The 22,694-nt window shown below is 39.1% G+C and overlaps 1 protein-coding gene across 1 annotated transcript in view; it reads right to left on the bottom strand.

Moving 5' to 3' along the window:
- LOC133645898 (TGF-beta-activated kinase 1 and MAP3K7-binding protein 2-like) overlaps window positions 1–22,694 on the bottom strand; it is a 55,450-nt gene that overhangs the window by 1,028 nt on the left and 31,728 nt on the right. Inside the window, exons 2-5 of the mRNA XM_062040829.1 lie at window positions 18,269–18,449; window positions 14,200–15,850; window positions 6,599–6,759; window positions 3,959–4,052 (exon numbers count right to left, since the gene is read on the bottom strand). Of these exons, the coding sequence (XP_061896813.1) occupies window positions 3,959–4,052; window positions 6,599–6,759; window positions 14,200–15,850; window positions 18,269–18,370 (2,008 nt within the window). The 5' untranslated portion in view covers window positions 18,371–18,449. The remainder of the gene's footprint in view (window positions 1–3,958; window positions 4,053–6,598; window positions 6,760–14,199; window positions 15,851–18,268; window positions 18,450–22,694) is intronic.

The following is a 22,694-nucleotide window of genomic DNA, read 5'->3' as shown; positions in this document are numbered from 1 at the left end:
GTTTGGAGGAGAAAAGGTGAGGCCTTTAATCCCAGGAACAGCAACACAAGAGTTGCATATACAAAAGTCCTACATTGTATTGTGGCTGTAGTTTGTTCTGTAGAAGTACATCACTCCATGTAGTGGTGTAGAAGTACATCACTCCATGTAGTGGTGTAGAAGTACATCACTCCATGTAGTGGTGTAGAAGTACATCACTCCATGTAGTGGTGTAGAAGTACATCACTCCATGTAGTGGTGTAGAAGTACATCACTCCATGTAGTGGTGTAGAAGTACATCACTCCATGTAGTGGTGTAGAAGTACATCACTCCATGTAGTGGTGTAGAAGTACATCACTCCATGTAGTGGTGTAGAAGTACATCACTCCATGTAGTGGTGTAGAAGTACATCACTCCATGTAGTGGTGTAGAAGTGCATCACTCCATGTAGTGGTGTAGAAGTACATCACTCCATGTAGTGGTGTAGAAGTGCATCACTCCATGTAGTGGTGTAGAAGTACATCACTCCATGTAGTGGTGTAGAAGTGCATCACTCCATGTAGTGGTGTAGAAGTACATCACTCCATGTAGTGGTGTAGAAGTACATCACTCCATGTAGTGGTGTAGAAGTACATCACTCCATGTAGTGGTGTAGAAGTACATCACTCCATGTAGTGGTGTAGAAGTACATCACTCCATGTAGTGGTGTAGAAGTGCATCACTCCATGTAGTGGTGTAGAAGTACATCACTCCATGTAGTGGTGTAGAAGTGCATCACTCCATGTAGTGGTGTAGAAGTGCATCACTCCATGTAGTGGTGTAGAAGTACATCACTCCATGTAGTGGTGTAGAAGTACATCACTCCATGTAGTGGTGTAGAAGTACATCACTCCATGTAGTGGTGTAGAAGTACATCACTCCATGTAGTGGTGTAGAAGTACATCACTCCATGTAGTGGTGTAGAAGTACATCACTCCATGTAGTGGTGTGGAAGTACATCACTCCATGTAGTGGTGTAGAAGTGCATCACTCCATGTAGTGGTGTAGAAGTACATCACTCCATGTAGTGGTGTAGAAGTACATCACTCCATGTAGTGGTGTAGAAGTACATCACTCCATGTAGTGGTGTAGAAGTACATCACTCCATGTAGTGGTGTAGAAGTACATCACTCCATGTAGTGGTGTAGAAGTACATCACTCCATGTAGTGGTGTAGAAGTACATCACTCCATGTAGTGGTGTAGAAGTACATCACTCCATGTAGTGGTGTAGAAGTGCATCACTCCATGTAGTGGTGTAGAAGTACATCACTCCATGTAGTGGTGTAGAAGTACATCACTCCATGTAGTGGTGTAGAAGTACATCACTCCATGTAGTGGTGTAGAAGTACATCACTCCATGGCCGATCATCTACAATCAGATTACCTTCCATTGGGTTTTCGGCGAGGTAGGCGTAACTATTTGGATGCCAGCCAGACAAAGCAATCCTCCTAAATGTGCCAATTGACAAGTACCTTTTGGTTTGGGTGGGACAGGACCAAGAAATGCCATGTTGTCATAGAAACTATGGATGACATTGGGATTGAAGTGTGGTCCTATGAAGTGAAGAGAAATACATGATTTGACTGAACTGCCAGGACCTGCAATCCTGCTGACCACCTACTCAACAAAAATGGCTATATATTAACAATCCTGCTGACCACCTACTTAACAAAAATGGCTATATATTAACAATCCTGCTGACCACCTACTTAACAAAAATGGCTATATATTAACAATCCTGCTGACCACCTACTTAACAAAAATGGCTACATATTAACAATCCTGCTGACCACCTACTTAACAAAAATGGCTATATATTAACAATCCTGCTGACCACCTACTCAACAAAAATGGCTATATATTAACAATCCTGCTGACCACCTACTTAACAAAAATGGCTATATATTAACAATCCTGCTGACCACCTACTTAACAAAAATGGCTATATATTAACAATCCTGCTGACCACCTACTTAACAAAAATGGCTACATATTAACAATCCTGCTGACCACCTACTTAACAAAAATGGCTATATATTAACAATCCTGCTGACCACCTACTTAACAAAAATGGCTATATATTAACAATCCTGCTTACCACCTACTTAAACAAAAATGGCTATATATTAACAATCCTGCTGACCACCTACTTAACAAAAATGGCTATATATTAACAATCCTGCTGACCACCTACTTAACAAAAATGGCTATATATTAACAATCCTGCTGACCACCTACTTAACAAAAATGGCTATATATTAACAATCCTGCTGACCACCTACTTAAACAAAAATGGCTATATATTAACAATCCTGCTGACCACCTACTTAACAAAAATGGCTATATATTAACAATCCTGCTGACCACCTACTTAACAAAAATGGCTATATATTAACAATCCTGCTGACCACCTACTTCAACAAAAATGGCTATATATTAACAATCCTGCTGACCACCTACTTCAACAAAAATGGCTATATATTAACAATCCTGCTGACCACCTACTTCAACAAAAATGGCTATATATTAACAATCCTGCTGACCACCTACTTAACAAAAATGGCTATATATTAACAATCCTGCTGACCACCTACTTCAACAAAAATGGCTATATATTAACAATCCTGCTGACCACCTACTTAACAAAAATGGCTATATATTAACAATCCTGCTGACCACCTACTTAACAAAAATGGCTATATATTAACAATCCTGCTGACCACCTACTTAACAAAAATGGCTATATATTAACAATCCTGCTGACCACCTACTTCAGCTGCTGTGACGTAGATGACCATAGTAACTAATTAGATGACCATAGTAACTAATTAGATGACCATAATAACTAATTAGATGACCATAGTAACTAGTACATCATGCATATTCCAAGACTTAGTATAGTTGAAGACTTCCGGTCATTATACAACATGAGTGTACATCATAATGGCAGCTACACTTTACATCTTAAACATCTAAAAAAAAAAAAGATTTGGGAATGTCCGGTGGGCCAGATTGAAAAAGGGCCGCATGTGACCCCCAGGCCTTCATTTGCCCAGGTCTGGGTTGTAGTGTGATCTGCTGAAGGGATGTAATGGGGCTGTACTGTACGTGTCCTCAGTGTTAGCATACAGATGTCTGATCTCTGGTGTGGCAGGTTACATACTGTGTGAAGGTGAGCAGAGGCTTGATGGGGGTGGAGACGTGATGAAGTGGTGTTTGCAGTGGGAGGGATCAATGTCACTATGACCGAGCTGCAAGAGAGTCAACATCTCTTTGACGTCCATGTGGCTGCAGTCACCACCACTTCTTCACAGTCACCACCACTTCTTCACAGTCACCACCACTTCTTCACAGTCACCACCACTTCTTCACAGTCCATATCCATCCAGTAAAACAGTCGTGTCAGCTATTTCCTGGCTTAGATGCCGATCGGTGATGTGTTGAGTAGCCAAGCATTACTACCATGAACTCTCAATAAAACAATCAACCATTTACCAGGAAGCAGCAGTCGTACAATTAAAGGACTCCTCTCAAACGTCTTCAAGAGAACTGATGTTTTTTTTTCATGAATTATTGACAAAACAATGACTTGTCTGAAATGTAATGTTCCTATAAATTCCTCTGCCTTATCACTACTTTCCTTAGAAAGTGGTCCCCGGGGGCAGGGGAGTGGTATAATTACTGATAACATTCATTGCATGCATCCGGTTTTTTGAAGGCTCTTCATACAAGGGAACGTCTCCCCCAGCTGGCTTTATTGCTGTGAACCATGGGCAGGTGCCAAGGGGCCAATAAATCCCTTGTTACCAAGCAACTACAGGATGCAATTCAGGAAGAACACTACAATGGCGGCACATGTGCAGCCAGGATGTGACCACTGACCTTACACACTCCATTCCCAAACACACCTACAGGCGGATGTAAGAAAGACTCATACCTCTTTTTTGGAAGAGATCAATCTCTTTGGTGAGGCAGTCGATGTCGATCTGTAGCAACCGGTTTTTGCATCGCAACTGCTTCATCTCTTCAATCTGACAGACAAGAGACAGGAAGTGTGTTGGTTAGCCACGATGCAATAGTCAGATGCTGGTGGTCTGGGAGACCATCCTGAGCTGGAGACTCACATGTTAACACCTGCCTACTTATCTCTGCTCTGGTTACTCAGTGGGAGACACCATAACGGCTGACTAGACACAACTACAGTTGGTTTTACACCCTAGAACAGTGTTTTTCAACCACTTAGATACAGTCTGCTGTGTCGTGGGAGATTATCTCATTTCACCTATTTGGGTTACAAATATTTTTTTGCAAAGCAGTAATTACAGTCTGCAAATGGTGTGTTGTTGTTGAGTGTCGGTGCTGTCTAGAGCTCGGCAGAGTAACCGTGTAATACTCTTCCATACCAGTAGGTGGCAGCAGGTAGCTAATTGCTTTGTAGATGTCGGAAACAGCGGGAGGCAGTGTGCAGGTAAAAAGGTATCTAACGCTTGAACCAAAAATAAACAAAAGGTGAGTTCCCCTAAGAAAAGGCATTGAAGCTTAGGGAAGGCTATGCAGAACAAAACTGGCTACAAAGTAAACAAAAACAGAATGCTGGATGACAGCAAAGACTTACTGTGGGTGCAAAGAAGGCGTCCACAATGTACATCCGAACATGACGTGACAATCAACAATGTCCCCACAAAGGAGGATTAAAAAACAACTGAAATATTCTTGATTGCTAAAACAAAGTAGATGCGGGAAATATCGCTCAAAGGAAGACATGACACTGCTACAGGAAAATACCGAAAAAAGCCACCAAAGTAGGAGGGCAAGACAAGAAGTAAAACACTACGCACAGGAAAACAGCAAACAAGTCCAAATAAGTCAGGGTGTGATGTGACAGGTGGTGACAGTACACCTACTTTGAGACAAGAGCTATAGTGATGCATGCTTGGTTATGCTTTAAAGCAGGGGTCACCAACCTTTTTGAAAGCAAGAGCTACTTTTTGGGTAGTGATTAATGCGAAGGGCTACCAGTTTGATACACACTTAAATAAATTGCCAGAAATAGCCAATTGGCTCAATTTACCTTTAACTCTATGTTATTATTAATAATTAATGATATTTACACTTAATTGAACAGTTTTAAAGAGGAAAAAACACCAAAAAAATGACAATTACATTTTGAAACATAGTTTATCTTCAATTTCGACTCTCTAAAATTCAAAATTCAACCGAAAAAAAGAAGACAAAAACTAGCTAACTCGAATCTTTTTTAAAAAATTAAAAAAATTATTTATGGAACATAATTACTAATTTTTCCTGATTAAAATTAATTTTAGAATTTTGATGACATGTTTTAAACAGGTTAAAATCCAACCTGCACTTTGTTAGAATATATAACAAATTGGACCAAGCTATATTTCTAACAAAGACAAATCATTATTTCTTCTAGATTTTCCAGAACAAACATTTTAAAAGAAATTCAAAAGATTTTGAAATAAGATTTAAATTTGATTCTACAGATTTTGTAGATTTGCCAGAATAATTTTTTTGAATTTTAATCATAAGTTTGAAGAAATATTTCACAAAAATTATTCGTCGAAAAAACAGAAGCTAAAATGAAGAATTAAATTCAAATGTATTTATTATTCTTTACAATAAAAAAAATTAATTTACTTGAACATTGATTTAAATTGTCAGGAAAGAAGAGGAAGGAAATTAAAAGGTAAATAGGTATATGTGTTTAAAAATCCTAAAATCATTTTTAAGTTTGGATTTTTTCTCTAAAATTGTCTTTCTGAAAGTTATAAGAAGCAAAGTAAAAAAATGTATGAATTTATTTAAACAAGTGAAGACCAAGTCTTTAAAATATTTTCTTGGATTTTCAAATTCTATTTGAGTTTTGTCTCTCTTAGAATTAAAAATGTCGGGCAAAGCGAGACCAGCTTGCTAGTAAATAAATAACATTTAAAAAATAGAGGCAGCTCACTGGTAAGTGCTGCTATTTGAGCTATTTTTAGAACAGGCCAGCGGGCTACTCATCTGGTCCTTACGGGCTACCTGGTGCCCGCGGGCACCGCGTTGGTGACCTCTGCTTTAAAGTCATATCCAACAACGACTTTTTACTGTCAACTGAGTTTAGTTTTTTAATGATTTTTTCAACGCAAAAAATGTGCCTTGGCTAAAAAAAGGTTGAAAAACACTGCCCTAGAAAAACGGATTAATTGAGCTCTTGCTTGTGAGTTTTTTCTAGAAAAGGCTGATCAATGAAACAACGTTGTCAGCTAAATCTAAAAGAACTGCTAGCAGAAGCAAGCATGGTGATGGGACTCTGATTTAGTTTCTCCAGTATATCTTTCAGTGAAGAAAATGATGGTTTAATAATCACTATGGTATTATCTATGTTGCGCCATCTGTCCATTATCACGTGGTTTAGAAGTATCCAACTACTGCTTGTTCAGCTTTTTAAGTCAAGCGTCAACATCCTCCAGCCTCATAACCTCCCAGGGATTCACATTCAAGCTTGCAAACATCTGGGATCTACCTGGAAATAGTCAAGGAGTGGTGATGGCAACGTGTAAAAGAGGCTCACCGAAGGGATTTGGGAGGCAGAATTGGATCTCTCCAGCCGTCTCCTGGTCAGGTCATTCTCCAGCTCACTGACCTCTTCTTTTAGCTTCTCCAGCTTCTTCTTCTTCAGCTCCAGCTCATGCCAAAGCCTCTCCATGCGGGCCTTCTGATGGCCCAACAATGCTGAAAACCATAAACACAGGTGGTTTCCAAACAGCTACATAACCGGGCCTATCAACTTTGTAGGACACAAACTCAACTCTATGCTCAAAACAACATCTACAGAACATAGGGTGGTCTAGCAAAATGTGTTAACCCGAGTGAAAAAGATGTGAGTCTCAATGTTCTTCTGGGTTTTGTTTTGTTTAACCTGTACTTCCTCAGTGTGCAGTACTGGTACTAGGGTTGTCCCCTTACCAATATGTTGGTACCGGTACCAAAATATATTTTGATACTTACCACCAAAAATGTAATTATTGTCTTTATTTGAACAACAAATGTTAGTGTACATGAAACATATGTTTATTATTGTCATTTAGTCCTTAAATAAAATAGTGAACATACTAGACAACTTGTCTTTTAGTAGCAAGTAAACAAACAAAGACTCCTAATTAGTCGAATGCAGTAACATATTGTGTCATTTATACACCTATTATTTTGTACACATTATGAGGGACAAACCGTAAAAATGGATTATTCATCTACATTACTGTTAATATCTGCTTATTTTCTGTTTGAACATGTTCTATCTACACTTCTGTTCAAATGTAATAATCACTTATTCTTCTCTTCTTTGATACTTGACATTAGTTTTGGATGATACCACACATTTAGGTATGGATCTGATACCAAGTAGTTACAGGATCATACATTGGTCATATTCAAAGTCCTCATGTGTACAGGGACGTATTTACTCAGTTTATTAACATAATATAAATAAATAAAAAACGAAATAAGATTTTGTGATGCTAAAAAATATCGATGTAATCATAGTAGTATCCACTAGATATGCTCCTGGACTTGGTATCATTACAGTGGATGTTAGGTGTACATCCACCCATGGCATTTGTTTATATTGTAGCGTCACGGAAGAGTTGGCGCTGCAGGGAATTCTGGGAATTTGTTCTGTAGAGTTTATGTTGTGTTGCGGTGCAAATATTCTCCCAAAATGTGTTTGTTATTGTTGTTTAGTGTGGTTTCACTATATGGCACGTTTGTCATGTCATGTTCGGATGTACTTTGTGGACGCCTTCTTTGCTCCACAGTAAGTCTTTGCTGTCGTCCAGCATTCTGTTTTTGTTTACTTTGTAGCCAGTTCAGTTTTAGTTTGGTTCTGCATAGCCTTCCCTAAGCTTCAATGCCTTTTCTTGGGGGCACTCACCTTTTGTTTATTTTTGGTTTAAGCATTAGATACTTTTTTACCGTGAGATACAGTCTGGTGTGCCGTGGGAGATGATATAATTTCACCTATTTGGGTTAAAAATGTTTTTTGCAAACCAGTAATTGTAATCCGCAAATGGTGTGTTGTTGTTGAGTGTCGGTGCTGTCTAGAGCTGGGCAGGGTAACCGTGTAATACTCTTACATATCAGTAGGTGGCAGCAGGTAGCTCATAAGGGGATGGGTCAAATGCAGAGGACAAATTTCACCACACCTAGTGTGTGTGTGACAATCATTGGCGGATTACAATTACTGGTTTGCAAAAAACATTTTTAACCCAAATAGGTGAAATTATATCATCTCCCACGGCACACCAGACTGTATCTCACGGTAAAAAAGTATCTAATGCTTAAACCAAAAATAAACAAAAGGTGAGTGCCCCTAAGAAAAGGCATTGAAGCTTAGGGAAGGCTATGCAGAACTAAACTGGCTACAAAGTAAACAAAAACAGAATGCTGGACGACAGCAAAGACTTACTGTGGAGCAGATGGTGTCCACAAAGTACATCCGAACATGAAATGACAATCAACAATGTCCCCATAAAGAAGGATAAAAACAACTGAAATATTCTTGATTGCTAAACAAAGTAGATGCGGGAAATATCGCTCAAAGGAAGACATGAAACTGCTACAGGAAAATACCAAAAAAAGAGAAAAAGCCACCAAAATAGGAGTAAAACACTACACACAGGAAAACAGCAAAAAAGTCCAAATAAGTCAGGGTGTGATGTGACAGGTGGTGACAGTACACCTACTTTGAGACAAGAGCTATAGTGATGCATGCTTGGTTATGCTTTAAAGTCATATCCAACAATTGCCACAATGACTTTTTACTGTCAACTGAGTTTAGTTTTTGAATGATTTCTGCTGGTGGTGTGCCTCCGGATATTTTCAACGCAAAAAAAGTGCCTTGGCTCCAAAAAGGTAGAAAAACACTGGACTAGTCACTTCACCTTATTCTTCCGTGACAAATACATGTAGATTGAAATGGACGTAGACTTTTTACAGCCACGTAGCGACAACTTTCCATGTGACTCAAGAACAGACCAGGGGTGATATTTTGAAGAAGTGGGTTGATGAGGGTCAGCGGCGTTGTGACCACCCTCTCCCTGGAGGGTAACAACCACAAGTGAAAGGCTGAATAAGAAAAGTCTTGATAGGATCCACTGGTCTGTGGAAGTGGAGGGCAAAGACTCACAATATTGTCTCTTGCAATGTGAGGTTGTGGGCTTTTATCAGACTGCAACTAACATTGAAGCCTGCCAAAGAGCCCACTATGTCAAATTATCTCCTTGGCAAGAAGCAGTGGAAAAAGAATTCAGACCTGACAGAGGCATAAAACACCTGACTATTACAGCTCTACAATCAGACTTTTACTCTGGAAAGGAGCTGGCAAAGAGCGGACTTGACTATGTGCAGACAACAATGGGGTCACACAGACCTGCAACCATCTATTGGTGGGGGCATGAAAAGCATAACTAGTATGTTTACAACTACAAATGAAGTTGAATGAAGCGGTGAGAGAAAAGGGATGACCCACTTGAAGCCACTATATCATTTTAATCTCTGGTGTGTTTTGGCCGTGTACATCACACTTCCACCTCACCTTGTCACACCTTCTCTGTTTTATTTCAGACTGTAGTTCCTGGACCACAGCAATTTAGACCCGCATATGTATAATATATATATGTACAATATACACACTGCATATATATACTTGCAGTGTGTATATTGTACATATTATGAAGGTGTCTGTTACTACATTATGTATATACTTGCAGTGTGTATATTGTACATATTACATATTGTTATGAAGGTGTCTGTTACTACATTATATATATACTTGCAGTGTGTATATTGTACATATTACATATTGTTATGAAGGTGTCTGTTACTACATTATATATATACTTGCAGTGTGTATATTGTACATATTACATATTGTTATGAAGGTGTCTGTTACTACATTATATATATATACTTGCAGTGTGTATATTGTACATATTACATATTGTTATGAAGGTGTCTGTTACTACATGATATATATACTTGCAGTGTGTATATTGTACATATTACATATTGTTATGAAGGTGTCTGTTACTACATTATATATATACTTGCAGTGTGTATATTGTACATATTACATATTGTTATGAAGGTGTCTGTTACTACATTATATATATACTTGCAGTGTGTATATTGTACATATTACATATTGTTATGAAGGTGTCTGTTACTACATTATATATATATACTTGCAGTGTGTATATTGTACATATTACATATTGTTATGAAGGTGTCTGTTACTACATTATATATATACTTGCAGTGTGTATATTGTACATATTACATATTGTTATGAAGGTGTCTGTTACTACATTGTATATATATTTGCAGTGTGTATATTGTACATATTACATATTGTTATGAAGGTGTCTGTTACTACATTATATATATACTTGCAGTGTGTATATTGTACATATTACATATTGTTATGAAGGTGTCTGTTAGTACATAATGTATAGATTTTCAGATTTATATATAAAACAGAGAGTTTTGAAGTTGTTTTAGAGAGCTTGAAGGCTACAACAGTGACTACCATTAGCTGCATCTTGCAAGCATTTTTTGATAGGCAAATTTCCCCAAAAAAGTACAGTTCCCCTTTAAGCACACTGCTACTTTCAATATGGTTTGGGTATTTAAAAGGGGGTGCAACCTGGGTGTGGTGTGGGCATGCCATGTCAAGCCGAGTCCTGAGATCAAGTCCACATTGATTGCAAAGTTTGTGCTCGCGCAATCTTTAATACATCTGAATTTTTACTTGCATACATACTTTTCTGGAGTCTATTTCTCGCAGGAAATCCTTGAAAGTCACCACAAAATGAATGTTTGTTTAGTGTCGTGCCTCTCCACTCACACAGCTGAAATACATCAATAAATAAGACTGACATAAAAGTTGAACAACATTGAGAAGGCCTTTAGTGACACACTTTAGTTTCACTGCAGCTCGCCGTTAATCCTGCCCTGAATGCAGACTCGCAGGCAGTCTGGCACAGAATGTTTTGCTGACTGAACTACTCTATTTGTCCTGACTTGGAGAAGAAACACACCCGCTAGTTTCATCAGGAAAAAAAGCATTTTGACATTTTTTTTGTCTGATAAAACATGTACTAGAAACTCTGCAGACATGACATCCTTTTTGAGTTAGCAGATAAAAATATCTTCCTGAAGTAATCATTTATCTTGTTTTATGTGTTGCTACACATTATTTTACAGTACCTCCAATTCAAACTGCATTTTAATGTGCTTGGATTAAATATATCTAGAAAAAACTCCACAATCTGGATAACTGCTTGCCAAAGCACTGGTGAGAAACACTGGTGTATACAATACATCAAAGAATAATTTACCATTTGAAAGCGGTGTTTAGTAAATGTTAACTTGAAATACAAGTCTTATAGTATTCACTACACCACTGATACTTTAACCGCAGAATATTTGTGATGACAAGCAAAAAAAAATCAATAACTTTGAGAGGAAAACAAGTTGTTCTCTTAAGCCCCACAAAACATACTGAAAAAGAAGCAAAACCCTAAAAGCTGATACAGACCGTAGTGTGGGTTTCCTGTATCGTTGCACCTTGAGTAAGCACAATTATACAGTACAGGCCAAAAGTTTAGACACACCTTCTTCTCATTCAATCTTTATTTTCATGACTATTTCCATTGTAGATAGTCACATCAAAACTATGAATGAACACATGTGGAGTTATGTACTTAACAAAAAAAGTGAAAACATGTTTTTTATTCTAGTTTCTTCAAAATAGCCACCCTTTGCTCCGATTACTGCTTTGCACACTCTTGGCATTCTCTCCATGAGCTTCAAGCACACCTGTGAAGTGAAAACCATTGCAGGTGACTACCTCTTGAAGCTCATGGAGAGAATGCCAAGAGTGTGCAAAGCAGTAATCAGAGCAAAGGGTGGCTATTTTGAAGAAACTAGAGTATAAAACATGTTTTCAGTTATTTTTTTGTTAAGTACATAACTCCACATGTGTTCATTCCTAGTTTTGATGTGACAATCTACAATGTCCACACTTTTAGCCTCTACTGTGTAATGTCATCAATGGCCTTTTTGCTTATTAGCGTTGAAAAGGTCAATGTTGAAGTCACCATGGACGGAAATTAGGTTTTGCCTGATTCTCATGAAGGTTGCCTTAATCCAGTCCTCACACATACTTGACTTGGGTGTTGTATATATACTATTGACCAACGTTTTCTTGCTCTTTTCATGACATAGTTCAATGGTTGTACATTCTAAGATATTATCAATCGCAAATGACATGTTTTATTTGGCGGGGTACACCCTGGACACCGCCCGAATGCAGCTGAGATAGGCTCCAGCGACCCCCCGCGACCCCGAAAGGGACAAGCGGTAGAAAATGGATGGATGTTTTATTTGGAATGTGAGCGTGAATGTTGTCTGTCTATCTGTGTGTTAGAATAATGATGTATAAGTTATCACACAACTCTTATGCTTAAGGGCCGTTGCTGTAGTTATTATCAATTGTGCTGAAGTTGTACTTTTCGATCTGTGCAAAGGGACAACTTGCAATCCAAGATTGCGAGTCGTCTCATATCAGTGTTTGAGTCCAGACCCGGCCTGCTGACTGCCAAGGGCGAACATCGAGTACCTTGACGCAGACAAAGCAGAGACAGGGCGATATCACGAGTGTCAGCACATTTCATTATGTACTTCAAGTTATTACATTATGTCTCTATATACATAATTGTTTATTTTTTATTAATGTTGGCCAAAGGGGGCATATTTCAATTTCTTACACACACTTATTTCATATGTTGACCAGAGGGGGAGCGCTTTTAAAAGCGACACACAGTCAATGTGACAAATCTCTCCTTTCTGGGACCACCCTCACTTTGATGGATGTCACCAGCAGGGGTGCAAATGAGACATTGTCTATTAGATGCAATGGTTTTTTCATATTTGGACCATGATTACTACTATTACTATGTCATAACTTGTTCATCTGTCCTCATATGGAAGGTATGTTTCCTTGTTGTCTCAAGAAGGGTAGAAATACAAGAACACACACACACCCACACACGCACACACTCTTGTATTTCTTACCTTCTTGAGATAATGTCTCTTAATAATATATACATACTATGCAAATACAAACAAGCTTGTTGTGAAAAATTAGTTGGAATTTCACATAAAAAAGGTCACAATTTCACAAGAAAAACTTAGAATTTTGGCAGTATTATAATAAAAGTTGTCATTTTACTCAACGCAAGTCAAACTTTTACAAAAAAAACAGAAGACTTGTGCAACATTATGATAAAAGTTGGAATTTTACTCAATAACAGTCGCAATTTTACAAAAAAAGCTTAACATTTTGGCAATTTTATGGAAAGAGTCGTAATTTTACTCGACAAAAGTCACAATTTTATAAGAAAACTTGAAATCTTTGGCAATATTATAATAATCGGAAATTGGCAAATTTATGACAAGTCATCATTTTACTCCAAAAATGTCGCTATTTTACAAGAACAACAAAAAAATTTGCACTATTGTGATAAAAGTCAGAATTTTATATGACAAATGTCACCATCTTGCATTAAAAAGTAATAATTTTAAATTAAAAAAGTACAAATTTTACGAGAAAATGCTGCAAGAAAGAATATGAGAAATTGTTCCCAATTTCATAAGACAAAAGTCGACACATTGTGAGAAAAAGACTGCTTTTAGTTCATTTCTTCTTTTGTGTGATTTTTTTGTTTGTAATTGGTTTTTAATCTTCATTATTTACTTCAAGTTATTACAGTATGTCTCTATATACATATTTATTTATTGGTATTAATGTTTGTTACACACACTTGTTATTTCATATGTTGACCAGAGGGGGGAGCACATTTAAAAGCGACACACAGTCAATGTGACAAATCCCTCCTTTTTGGGACCACCCTCACTTTGATGGATGTCACCAGCAGGGGTGCAAATGAGACATTCTCTATTAGATGCAATGGTTTTTCCGTATTGGGACCATGATTTCGGTCCTAACTTGTTCACCGGTCCTCATATGGAAGATACTTTTCCTTTTATGTCTCAAGAAGGGTAAACACACACACACACGTTATGGTTATTATTGTGTGTGAGTGGACTTACCTTGTGTGTATGCCGCATCATCAGAGCCCATGCTGAGTCTTCGAGGCTCACTCGGTCTCTCCTTGTGTGGCAACAGTGGGTCTGAGAGATGGAGGGGGTCTGGCTCTGCAAAGTGATGGTCTGAGGGTAAGCTGAGCAGGTTGTTGGGCTCGAACGTAGGCGAGACCACCCCGGGGGACACTGCCGGGGGTTTATTGGGGGACACAGTGATTTTGAAAGTGTATTTGGTGTTGGGTTGAGTCACCACCACGCGTGGGGAACAAGCCGTGCCTCCCCCTCCTACAGAGGTCCGGGACTTGGGTGGATGGTGATGGATGTAGGCGGGCCCCATGCTCACCTGGCCCCCAATGTTCCTGGCACCTGGCCCCCCCTGCAAAGGAGGGTTAGCTGAGATGTAGACTGTAGGAGGGTTCCTCCCCCCACTGTCGTCACCAGAGGGATTGGCTGAAATGTAAAACTTGGGTTGCGAGCGGGCTCCGGCTGAGGCCTCCTCAGAAGGCGTGGTGGCGGCAGCAGGCGGGCTGGCAGAAATGTAAACAGTGGGCTGGCTACGGCTCAGACCCGAGCCTCCGATGGAGAGAGGAGTGCTGGGGACGGTGGACACTCCGGTCGCGGACGAGGAGGAAGGACAAGAGGACGAGGTGGAGGAGGAGCGCGAGCCGCCGCCGGTTCGCAGCACGGCGGTGGTCGTGTTGGAGTTGCTCCTTTGAGGAGATTCAAGTTTGATCTCGATCTGATTTTTCCGCGGGCCGGTGGAGATGTTTTGGATGTTGTACTGGCTGACGGCCGAGAGCGAAGCGGGCATGACGGAGGACGAGGAAGAAGACGAACATGAGGAGGCGACGCCAGAAGGAAAGACGGAGGGTGCCTGGGAGTTAGTGGGAGAGCTGATTGGCATGTAGACATGAGATGTCTGGTGGCCCTGGGTGTGGTGCTGTGAGGTATGTGGGGCCTGCTGAAGGCCGGACCATGAGCCGGACAACGACGAGGGATGCGAGATCTGATAGATCTGCTGTTGAGGCTGAGAAGTAGGACTGTACTGGGTCCGGTTCCCCTGCTGCTGTCGTATCGTACCACACTGGCTCAAATAGGGCCGGATGTAGATGGAGTTACCCTGTGGACTGCTCAGACCCGACTGTGGCCCGCCATGTATGTGTAGAGAAGTAGGAGTGTTGCGGCCGGTCTGAATGTGCGGAGCTAGTGTCACTGTGATGGGGTTGAAGCGTGCGGTCTGTTGGGAACCCACACTCATTCCTTTCACCCCCAGAGGGTAGAGTCCCAGGTGCTTCGGAGGCTGGGGTTTTCGCGAGGGCTCCATTGCGGTAAACACATTGAGACTGTTGGGCCCCTCCGCCGGAGCAGACTGGGGCTCCTGCTGAAAAAAGTCAGTGTTCGGGGCCTGGCTGGTCTGCAGAGGCCCGTCGCTCAGGCTGTGGGCCAGAGTCCGGCTGCCGTTCATTCTCAGGCCGTCCCGCAGCGGGGCCACATGCACATTGTGAGACTGCAGGCCCAGGTTCAGCTGGGTCATGTGATTGCCAAGCCTGCTCAAGCTGGGGTCTTCAGTAAAGCTGAGGTTTCCTTCTTCACTGTACAGGTAGCCCGGACTGACCTGGGACAAGTATTCACAGCACGCGTCTAAGTTGTTGTTATTCTAAGAGAGGGACAGAACAAATACCTTTGAGTTGCTCATTTCTTTATAATTCAACATCAATTATACACCTAATGAGACATGGATGTAGAAACTTTTTAAATGGTACAGCCTTATTCCAAAATGGAATATATTCACGTGTCCCCTCAAAACTCTACGAGACAATCAGTGTTTATTTGTCGACTCCAAATGTTCGTCTTAGTTATCGTCAAGGACCTTATTTTAAGTGACTAAGATAGGACGATAACGACTCACAACAAATGCACTTTGATGAAAACAATGAACAATTTGAGACTTTTCATCGACAAAAACAAGACAAAAATGTTGACAGAGACAAAATCCAGCTCCAGCCACAATCTAAAATCTCATAAGTATTCACAGCCTTTGTTCAATACTTAGTTGATGCACCTTTGGCAGAAATTCCAGCCTCAAGTCTTTTTGAATACGACGCCACAAACTTGGCACACCTATCTTTGGACACTTTCAACCATTCCTCTTTGCAGCACCTCTCAAGCTCCATCAGGTTGGCTCCACTTGGCTTTCCTGCTCAACAACTAAACTTTTAGTTTCTGTTATGAAAATGGACCACAAAACAACGGTGGATTGAACCAACAATCACAATATTTATTACCAGGACTTAACATGATGTTAGTTTATTTGCACAAGCAGGTCTTCTAGTTGGCATAGCAACCACAACTAATGTGATCTTGTGTCTTTCTTTGTTTAGTTCTGCTCTCAAACACTACTAATGTAGGAGACAAACACAAATGCATCACAAATGTTCAAACAAACACTTTACAAAGTGATCACTGCAGACACGGGGATGGTCCGTCATATGCAACCCAGCTATCCTGTAAGTATTGTACTTTCTACACAATAGCTGTTTAATTGTAGCATACATCATTGTTGTAGTTGTGATGACCAAATTTCAAGGAGTTGAAACGCCATGTAAAAATGCTAATTTTTGATTATTTTAGTAATCGAATAATCTGTTAATTAGTTGGTTCAATTATTGAGATTTGTTTAGCGTATACGTTTTTGCTGATGTTTGAAAGATGGCTGGTGACATCACATTTGTATGAATGTGTATTTTTAACAGCACAAACATTTGGGACAACATTGAACACAAAGCGAAGAACGTGGTGGCCTATCTTCAAAAAAGATGGCGGTAACCAGCTTTAACTGGACATTCTAACAAAAACTAACAAATTAACTAAGTTTTTGATTCCTGATCCAATGTAGGGTTGTCCCGATACCAATAATTTGGTACCGGTACCAAAATGTATTTGGATACTTTTCTAAATAAAGGGGAGCACAAAAAATGTCATTATTGTCTTTATTGTAACAACAAATGTTAGTGTACATGAAACATATGTTTATTATTGTCATTTAGTCCTGAAATAAAATAGTCAACATACTAGACAACTTGTCTTTTAGTAGTAAGTAAATCCTAATTAGTCTGCTGACGTATGCAGTAACATATTGTGTCATTTATACAACTATTATTTTCTACACATTATGAGGGACAAACTGTAAAAATGGATTATTCATCTACTTGTTCATTTACTGTTAATATCTGCTTATTTTCCGTTTCAACATGTTCTATCTACACTTCTGTTCAAATGTAATAATCACTTATTCTTCTCTTCTTTGATACTTGACATTCGTTTTGGATGATACCACACATTTAGGTATGGATGTGATACCAAGTAGTTACAGGATCATACATTGGTCATATTCAAAGTCCTCATGTGTCCAGGGACGTATTTACTGACTTTATAGACATAATATGAATTTTTTTAAAAAGGATAAAAAATAATGATGTAATCATAGTAGTATCGACTAGATACACTCTTGTACTTGGTATCATTACAGTGGATGTCAGGTGTAGATCCACCCATGGCGTTTGTTTACATTGTGACGGTGGTGAGCTATTGTATCCTCCTACGGTGTGTAGTGAAGCATGTTTAGCTATTCCTCATCCTCCAGTGATAATGTACTTGTAAGAAACTTACTTTGTCGCCATGGAGACCAGGATTAGTGATTTAGAAGTAGCTAAAACACTGTGGATGGATGTTAGCTGCATGTGTTAAAGCAGCTCTTCCTGAGGGTGTTTCAGTGTTATAACTTCACTTTTATCTTGACTTTTTACACCAAAATGCGTCCATTCTCCCTTTTCTGTCTACACACTGTGTCTGCTTGTAAGTACTCTGTGTGTGTGCGCTGCCCAACATGCTCCTCTGCTCCTACAACCAGCAATGTCACCACGTGACGACGCACTGTCCTGCCCGGGAAGCGGTACTTTTCAAACAGAGTATAGTACCGTTTTTGATTCATTACTACCGCGATATTATACTAGTACCGGTATACCGTACAACCCTAATCCAAAATACTTGTGGGACAGGTCTTAAACCTACCTACCTGCAGAACACATTGGGACACAACACCCTCTGGGACTTCAGGGAACTTCTGGCGCAGGTGATGCAAAACCTGAATGTCAATCTTGTGGCTTCCCTGGGCCATTCGTATGTTGCCAGGTCAGGACTGTTGGTTCTACACTGCAGCTTTACTTGTGGCAGCAGACCGCCTTCATCTTCAGCATCTTCAGGAGGGCACACACAAAAAGGGAAGGGTATTAGAAGTGTACACTGTAGTAGCCACTGTACTGTACTGTACTGTGGTACGGTACGTGGTCAGGGAGAAGTCAGTCTGATATACACTGGTGGTCAAAAGAGTACGTACACTTGTAAAGAACATCATGTCATGGCTGTCAATCATTTCTACAACTCTTGTTTTTTTGTGATGTAGTGATTGGAGCACATACTTGTTGGTCACAAAAAACATTCATGAAGTTTGCTTCTTTTATGAATTTATTATGGCTCTACTGAAAATGTGACTAATCAAAAGTATACATACAGCAATGTTAATATTTGCTTACATGTCCCTTGGCAGGTTTCACTGCAATAAGGCGCTTTTGGTAGCCATCCACAAGCTTCTGGCACACTTCTGGTTTAATTTATGACCACTCCTCTTGACAAAATTGATGCAGTTCAGCTAAATTTGTTGGTTTTTTTTACATGGACTTGTTTCTTCAGCATTGTCCACACATTTAAGTCAGGACTTTGGGAAGGCCATTCTAAAACCTTCATTCTAGCCTGATTTAGCCATTCCTTTACCACTTTTGAGGTGTGTTTGGGGTCATTGTCCTGTTGGAACACCCAACTGCGCCCAAGACCCAACCTCCGGGCTGAGGATTTTAGCTTGTCCTGAACAATTTGGAGCTAATCCTCCTTTTTCATTGTGCCATTTAAAGCAGCAGTTTAATTGGCAGCAAAACAGGTCCAGAGCATAATACTACCACCACCATGCTTGACGGTAGGTATGGTGTTCCTGGGATTAAAGGCCTCACCTTTTCTCCTCCAAACATATTGCTGGGTATTGTGGCCAAACAGCTCCATTGTTGTTTCATCTGACATCACATGGACAAAGATAAGACCTTCTGGAGGAAAGTTCTGTGGTCACTTGTGTCTTATTGCAGGTCAACTTGCCAAGGGACATGTAAGCAAATATTAACATTGCTGTATGTATACTTTTGATTAGTCACATTTTCAGTAAACCCATAATAAATTCATAAAAGAAGCAAACTTCATGAATTTTTTTTGTGAGCAACAAGTATGTGCTCCAATCACTACATCACAAAACAATAAGAGTTGTAGAAATGATTGTAAAGTCAAGACAGCCATGACATGATGTTCTTTACACGTGTACGTACACTTTTGACCACCACTGTATGTTGAGTCAACCAGTTCATCAGTCTACTGAGTTCTTATTACTAAAAATTACCTTATGACGTTTATGCAACTATATCTAAAAAAAAAAGATTGGGAACTGAAAAAGAAAAAAATTTAACTTTAAAAAAAAAAACGATTGAATCTAAAAAAAAAAAACAGAAGCTTAGACATCAAAAAATATAAAAGGGAAAAATTAAAATCTTTTTTTTCTTCATAAGAATAAATCATATTTATTAATTATTATGAATATACAAAACATTTTACATCAAAACTAGATTTTTCAGTTCCAGAGTTGATTTTTGCAAGTAGAAAACTAGTGTTCCTAATAAGTGTAGATAGACATGAACATACATGGTGGCACCCAAAGGGGTCGCTTCTATGAAACATGTGTCTGTTTTTCTTGTGGTGTTGTGAACTTGATTGATTGAGTTTATTAAGGCTCCCCATTAGTCTACACCACAGTGGAGACTATTCTTCCTGGGGTCCAGGCAAAACAACATCACACGATCACAAAACAAAAGATTACAATGCAGTACAACATGAACAAATAATAAAATGTTGTAATACAAAAATAGCAACAACAAAGAACCAAAAAAAAACCCCAATAACTTGGAGTTTACATAATAATGTTCATACCAAAGATAAAAAGAGCAATATAAAAATAGATATATACTGTATTTTTCGAAATATAAGTGGCAGTTTTTTTCATAGTTTGGCCGGGGGTGCGACTTATACTCAGGAGCGACTTATGTGTGAAATGATTAACACATTAGCGTCAAATATCAAATAATATTATTGATGTCATTGACGTAAGAGACTAGACGTATAAGATTTCATGGGATTTAGCGATTAGGAGTGACAGATTGTTTGGTAAACATGTTCTATATGTTATAGTTATTTGAATGACTCTTACCATAATATGTTACATTAACATAGCAGTTGGTTATTTATGCCTCATATAACGTACACTTATTCAGCCTGTTGTTCACTGTTCTTTAGACATTTGAAATTGCCTTTCAAATGTCTATTCTTGCTGTTGGCTTTTATCAAATACATTTCCCCAAAAAATGCGACTTATACTCCAGTGCGACTCATATATGTTTTTTTTCCTTCTTTATTATGCATTTTCGGCCGGAGCGACTTATACTCCGAAAAATACGGTATATATTTTTGCAAAAATAAAACAAAGAACCAATGGCCTAAAATATACACATTAGTGTACCAAAGACAAACAATAAGTGATGAAAAAGTACCATCCATCCATTTTGTACTGCTTGTCCCATAATCACTAAAATAGTCAATAATCAATAAAAACCAGTCATGACATTTAAGGCTGCAGCTAACGATTATTTTTCTATCGATTAATCTATAGATTATTTTTTCGGTTAATCGGTTAATCTATAGATTATTTTTTCGATTAATCTATAGATTATTTTTCTTTTACCGATTATTTTTTTATTCAAAATGAAGATGAAAAAATAAATGTAGGCCCGTTTTTTCAAAAGGCATGGCTTTTATTTACAAAAAAAAAGAAGTATGGCCACTCAGTCAACATTGACAACAACATGACAAAATATTCTGTAACAATGTAAACATTTAAAACTTTTAACCTTTAACAAAATTAAAAGTAGCTTATTTGCTTTTTAATGTGCAAATATAAAAGTCAACATTCAGTGCAAATCTTAATATTCTGCAATAGTATAAGCATTTCAAAAATAAAAGTATTGCTTATTTTGCTTTAAAATGTGCAAAAATAAAGATAAACATCCAATACAAAAAAGTGCAAAACGAAATATTCTGTAACAGTGTAAACATTTCAACAAAAGTGAAAGTATTGCTTATTTGCTAAAATGTGCAAAAATAAAGATAAACATCCAATACAAAAAAGTGCCAATCTAAATATTCTGGAGCACTGTAAACATTAAGTATTGCTTTTAAAATGTGCAAAATAAACATCCAGTCCAACACAGTACACAATAACCAATTCTACTCATTCCAGTGAGTGTCTAACAGTTGTAATGAAGAAAGGTTAGCATGTCTACATGCTCTGGTTCTTTTCTTGTTTACAATATTCCCAGCAGCTGAAAATAGGCGCTCAGAAGGGGTCGATGTGGCTGGAACTGAGAGCTAATTAGCCTTCACCTCAAGCCAGGACTGCGAGTGAGCTGAGCTCCAGTTTAAGTTTCTAGAAGGTCAACGGGCTCATAGTGATGTTACTAGTAGTTGACTGGGAGGTGTTTATTATCATTTGGGGAGAGTCCGCTGCCTGATGCTCACCTGCTAAACACTTATCTGCTCCACGCTGAAGCGCTGACTACATGCGCTATGAATATGCACTGCTGATTGGCTGATAATGCTTCGTGTGTACCAATCAGATGGTTGTGTGGGTGGGACAATGCTGCGTGTGTATCAATCAGATGGTTGTGTGGGTGGGACAATGCTGCCGGCTGAGACAGAGGCAGACGGAGCAAAGCAGCTTGTTAAGACTTTAGCTTTAGCTTAGAAACTTGTTCGGTACACCCCCGTACCGAAACGGTTCAATACAAAACACGTACCGTTACACCCCTAGCAGATACAAATGACACATTCATGTTTTTGTGTAATGATGACAACGTATGCTCGCGCGGACGATTGACTAGTTGATGGTTTTCTTTTCAAATGTTGGTTCATAGCCGTTGTGCTGCTATGATAGGCCATTTCCGCTCGACACAGTGTGCATACAACAACATTATTAGGCTGTGTATTGAAATACTTCCACACTTTTGACCACTTTTGGCATGCTTTTCCCCCCTCGCTCGCACCGCTCACATCGTCTTCTTTGATCGTCTGCTTTGCGCTTCGCCATGACGGTAGTGTGACGTCATTATGCGACGCGTCGACGCACAAAAACGGCGTTGACGTATTTACGTAACCGATGACGTCGACTACGTCGACGCGTCGTTTCAGCCTTAATGACATTCGGTACAATCTAGAATCATCTCTTTCCGCAATACTTCTCCCCTTAGTCTATTCTTAAAAGCCACTCTGTTGAAGTTCATCAGCAACATAAGATGTCA

The sequence above is a fragment of the Entelurus aequoreus genome, linkage group LG03 (assembly GCF_033978785.1).
Source record: "Entelurus aequoreus isolate RoL-2023_Sb linkage group LG03, RoL_Eaeq_v1.1, whole genome shotgun sequence".
In the NCBI taxonomy this organism is placed as follows: domain Eukaryota; kingdom Metazoa; phylum Chordata; class Actinopteri; order Syngnathiformes; family Syngnathidae; genus Entelurus; species Entelurus aequoreus.
This window is presented reverse-complemented; position numbering and strand designations above follow the sequence as displayed.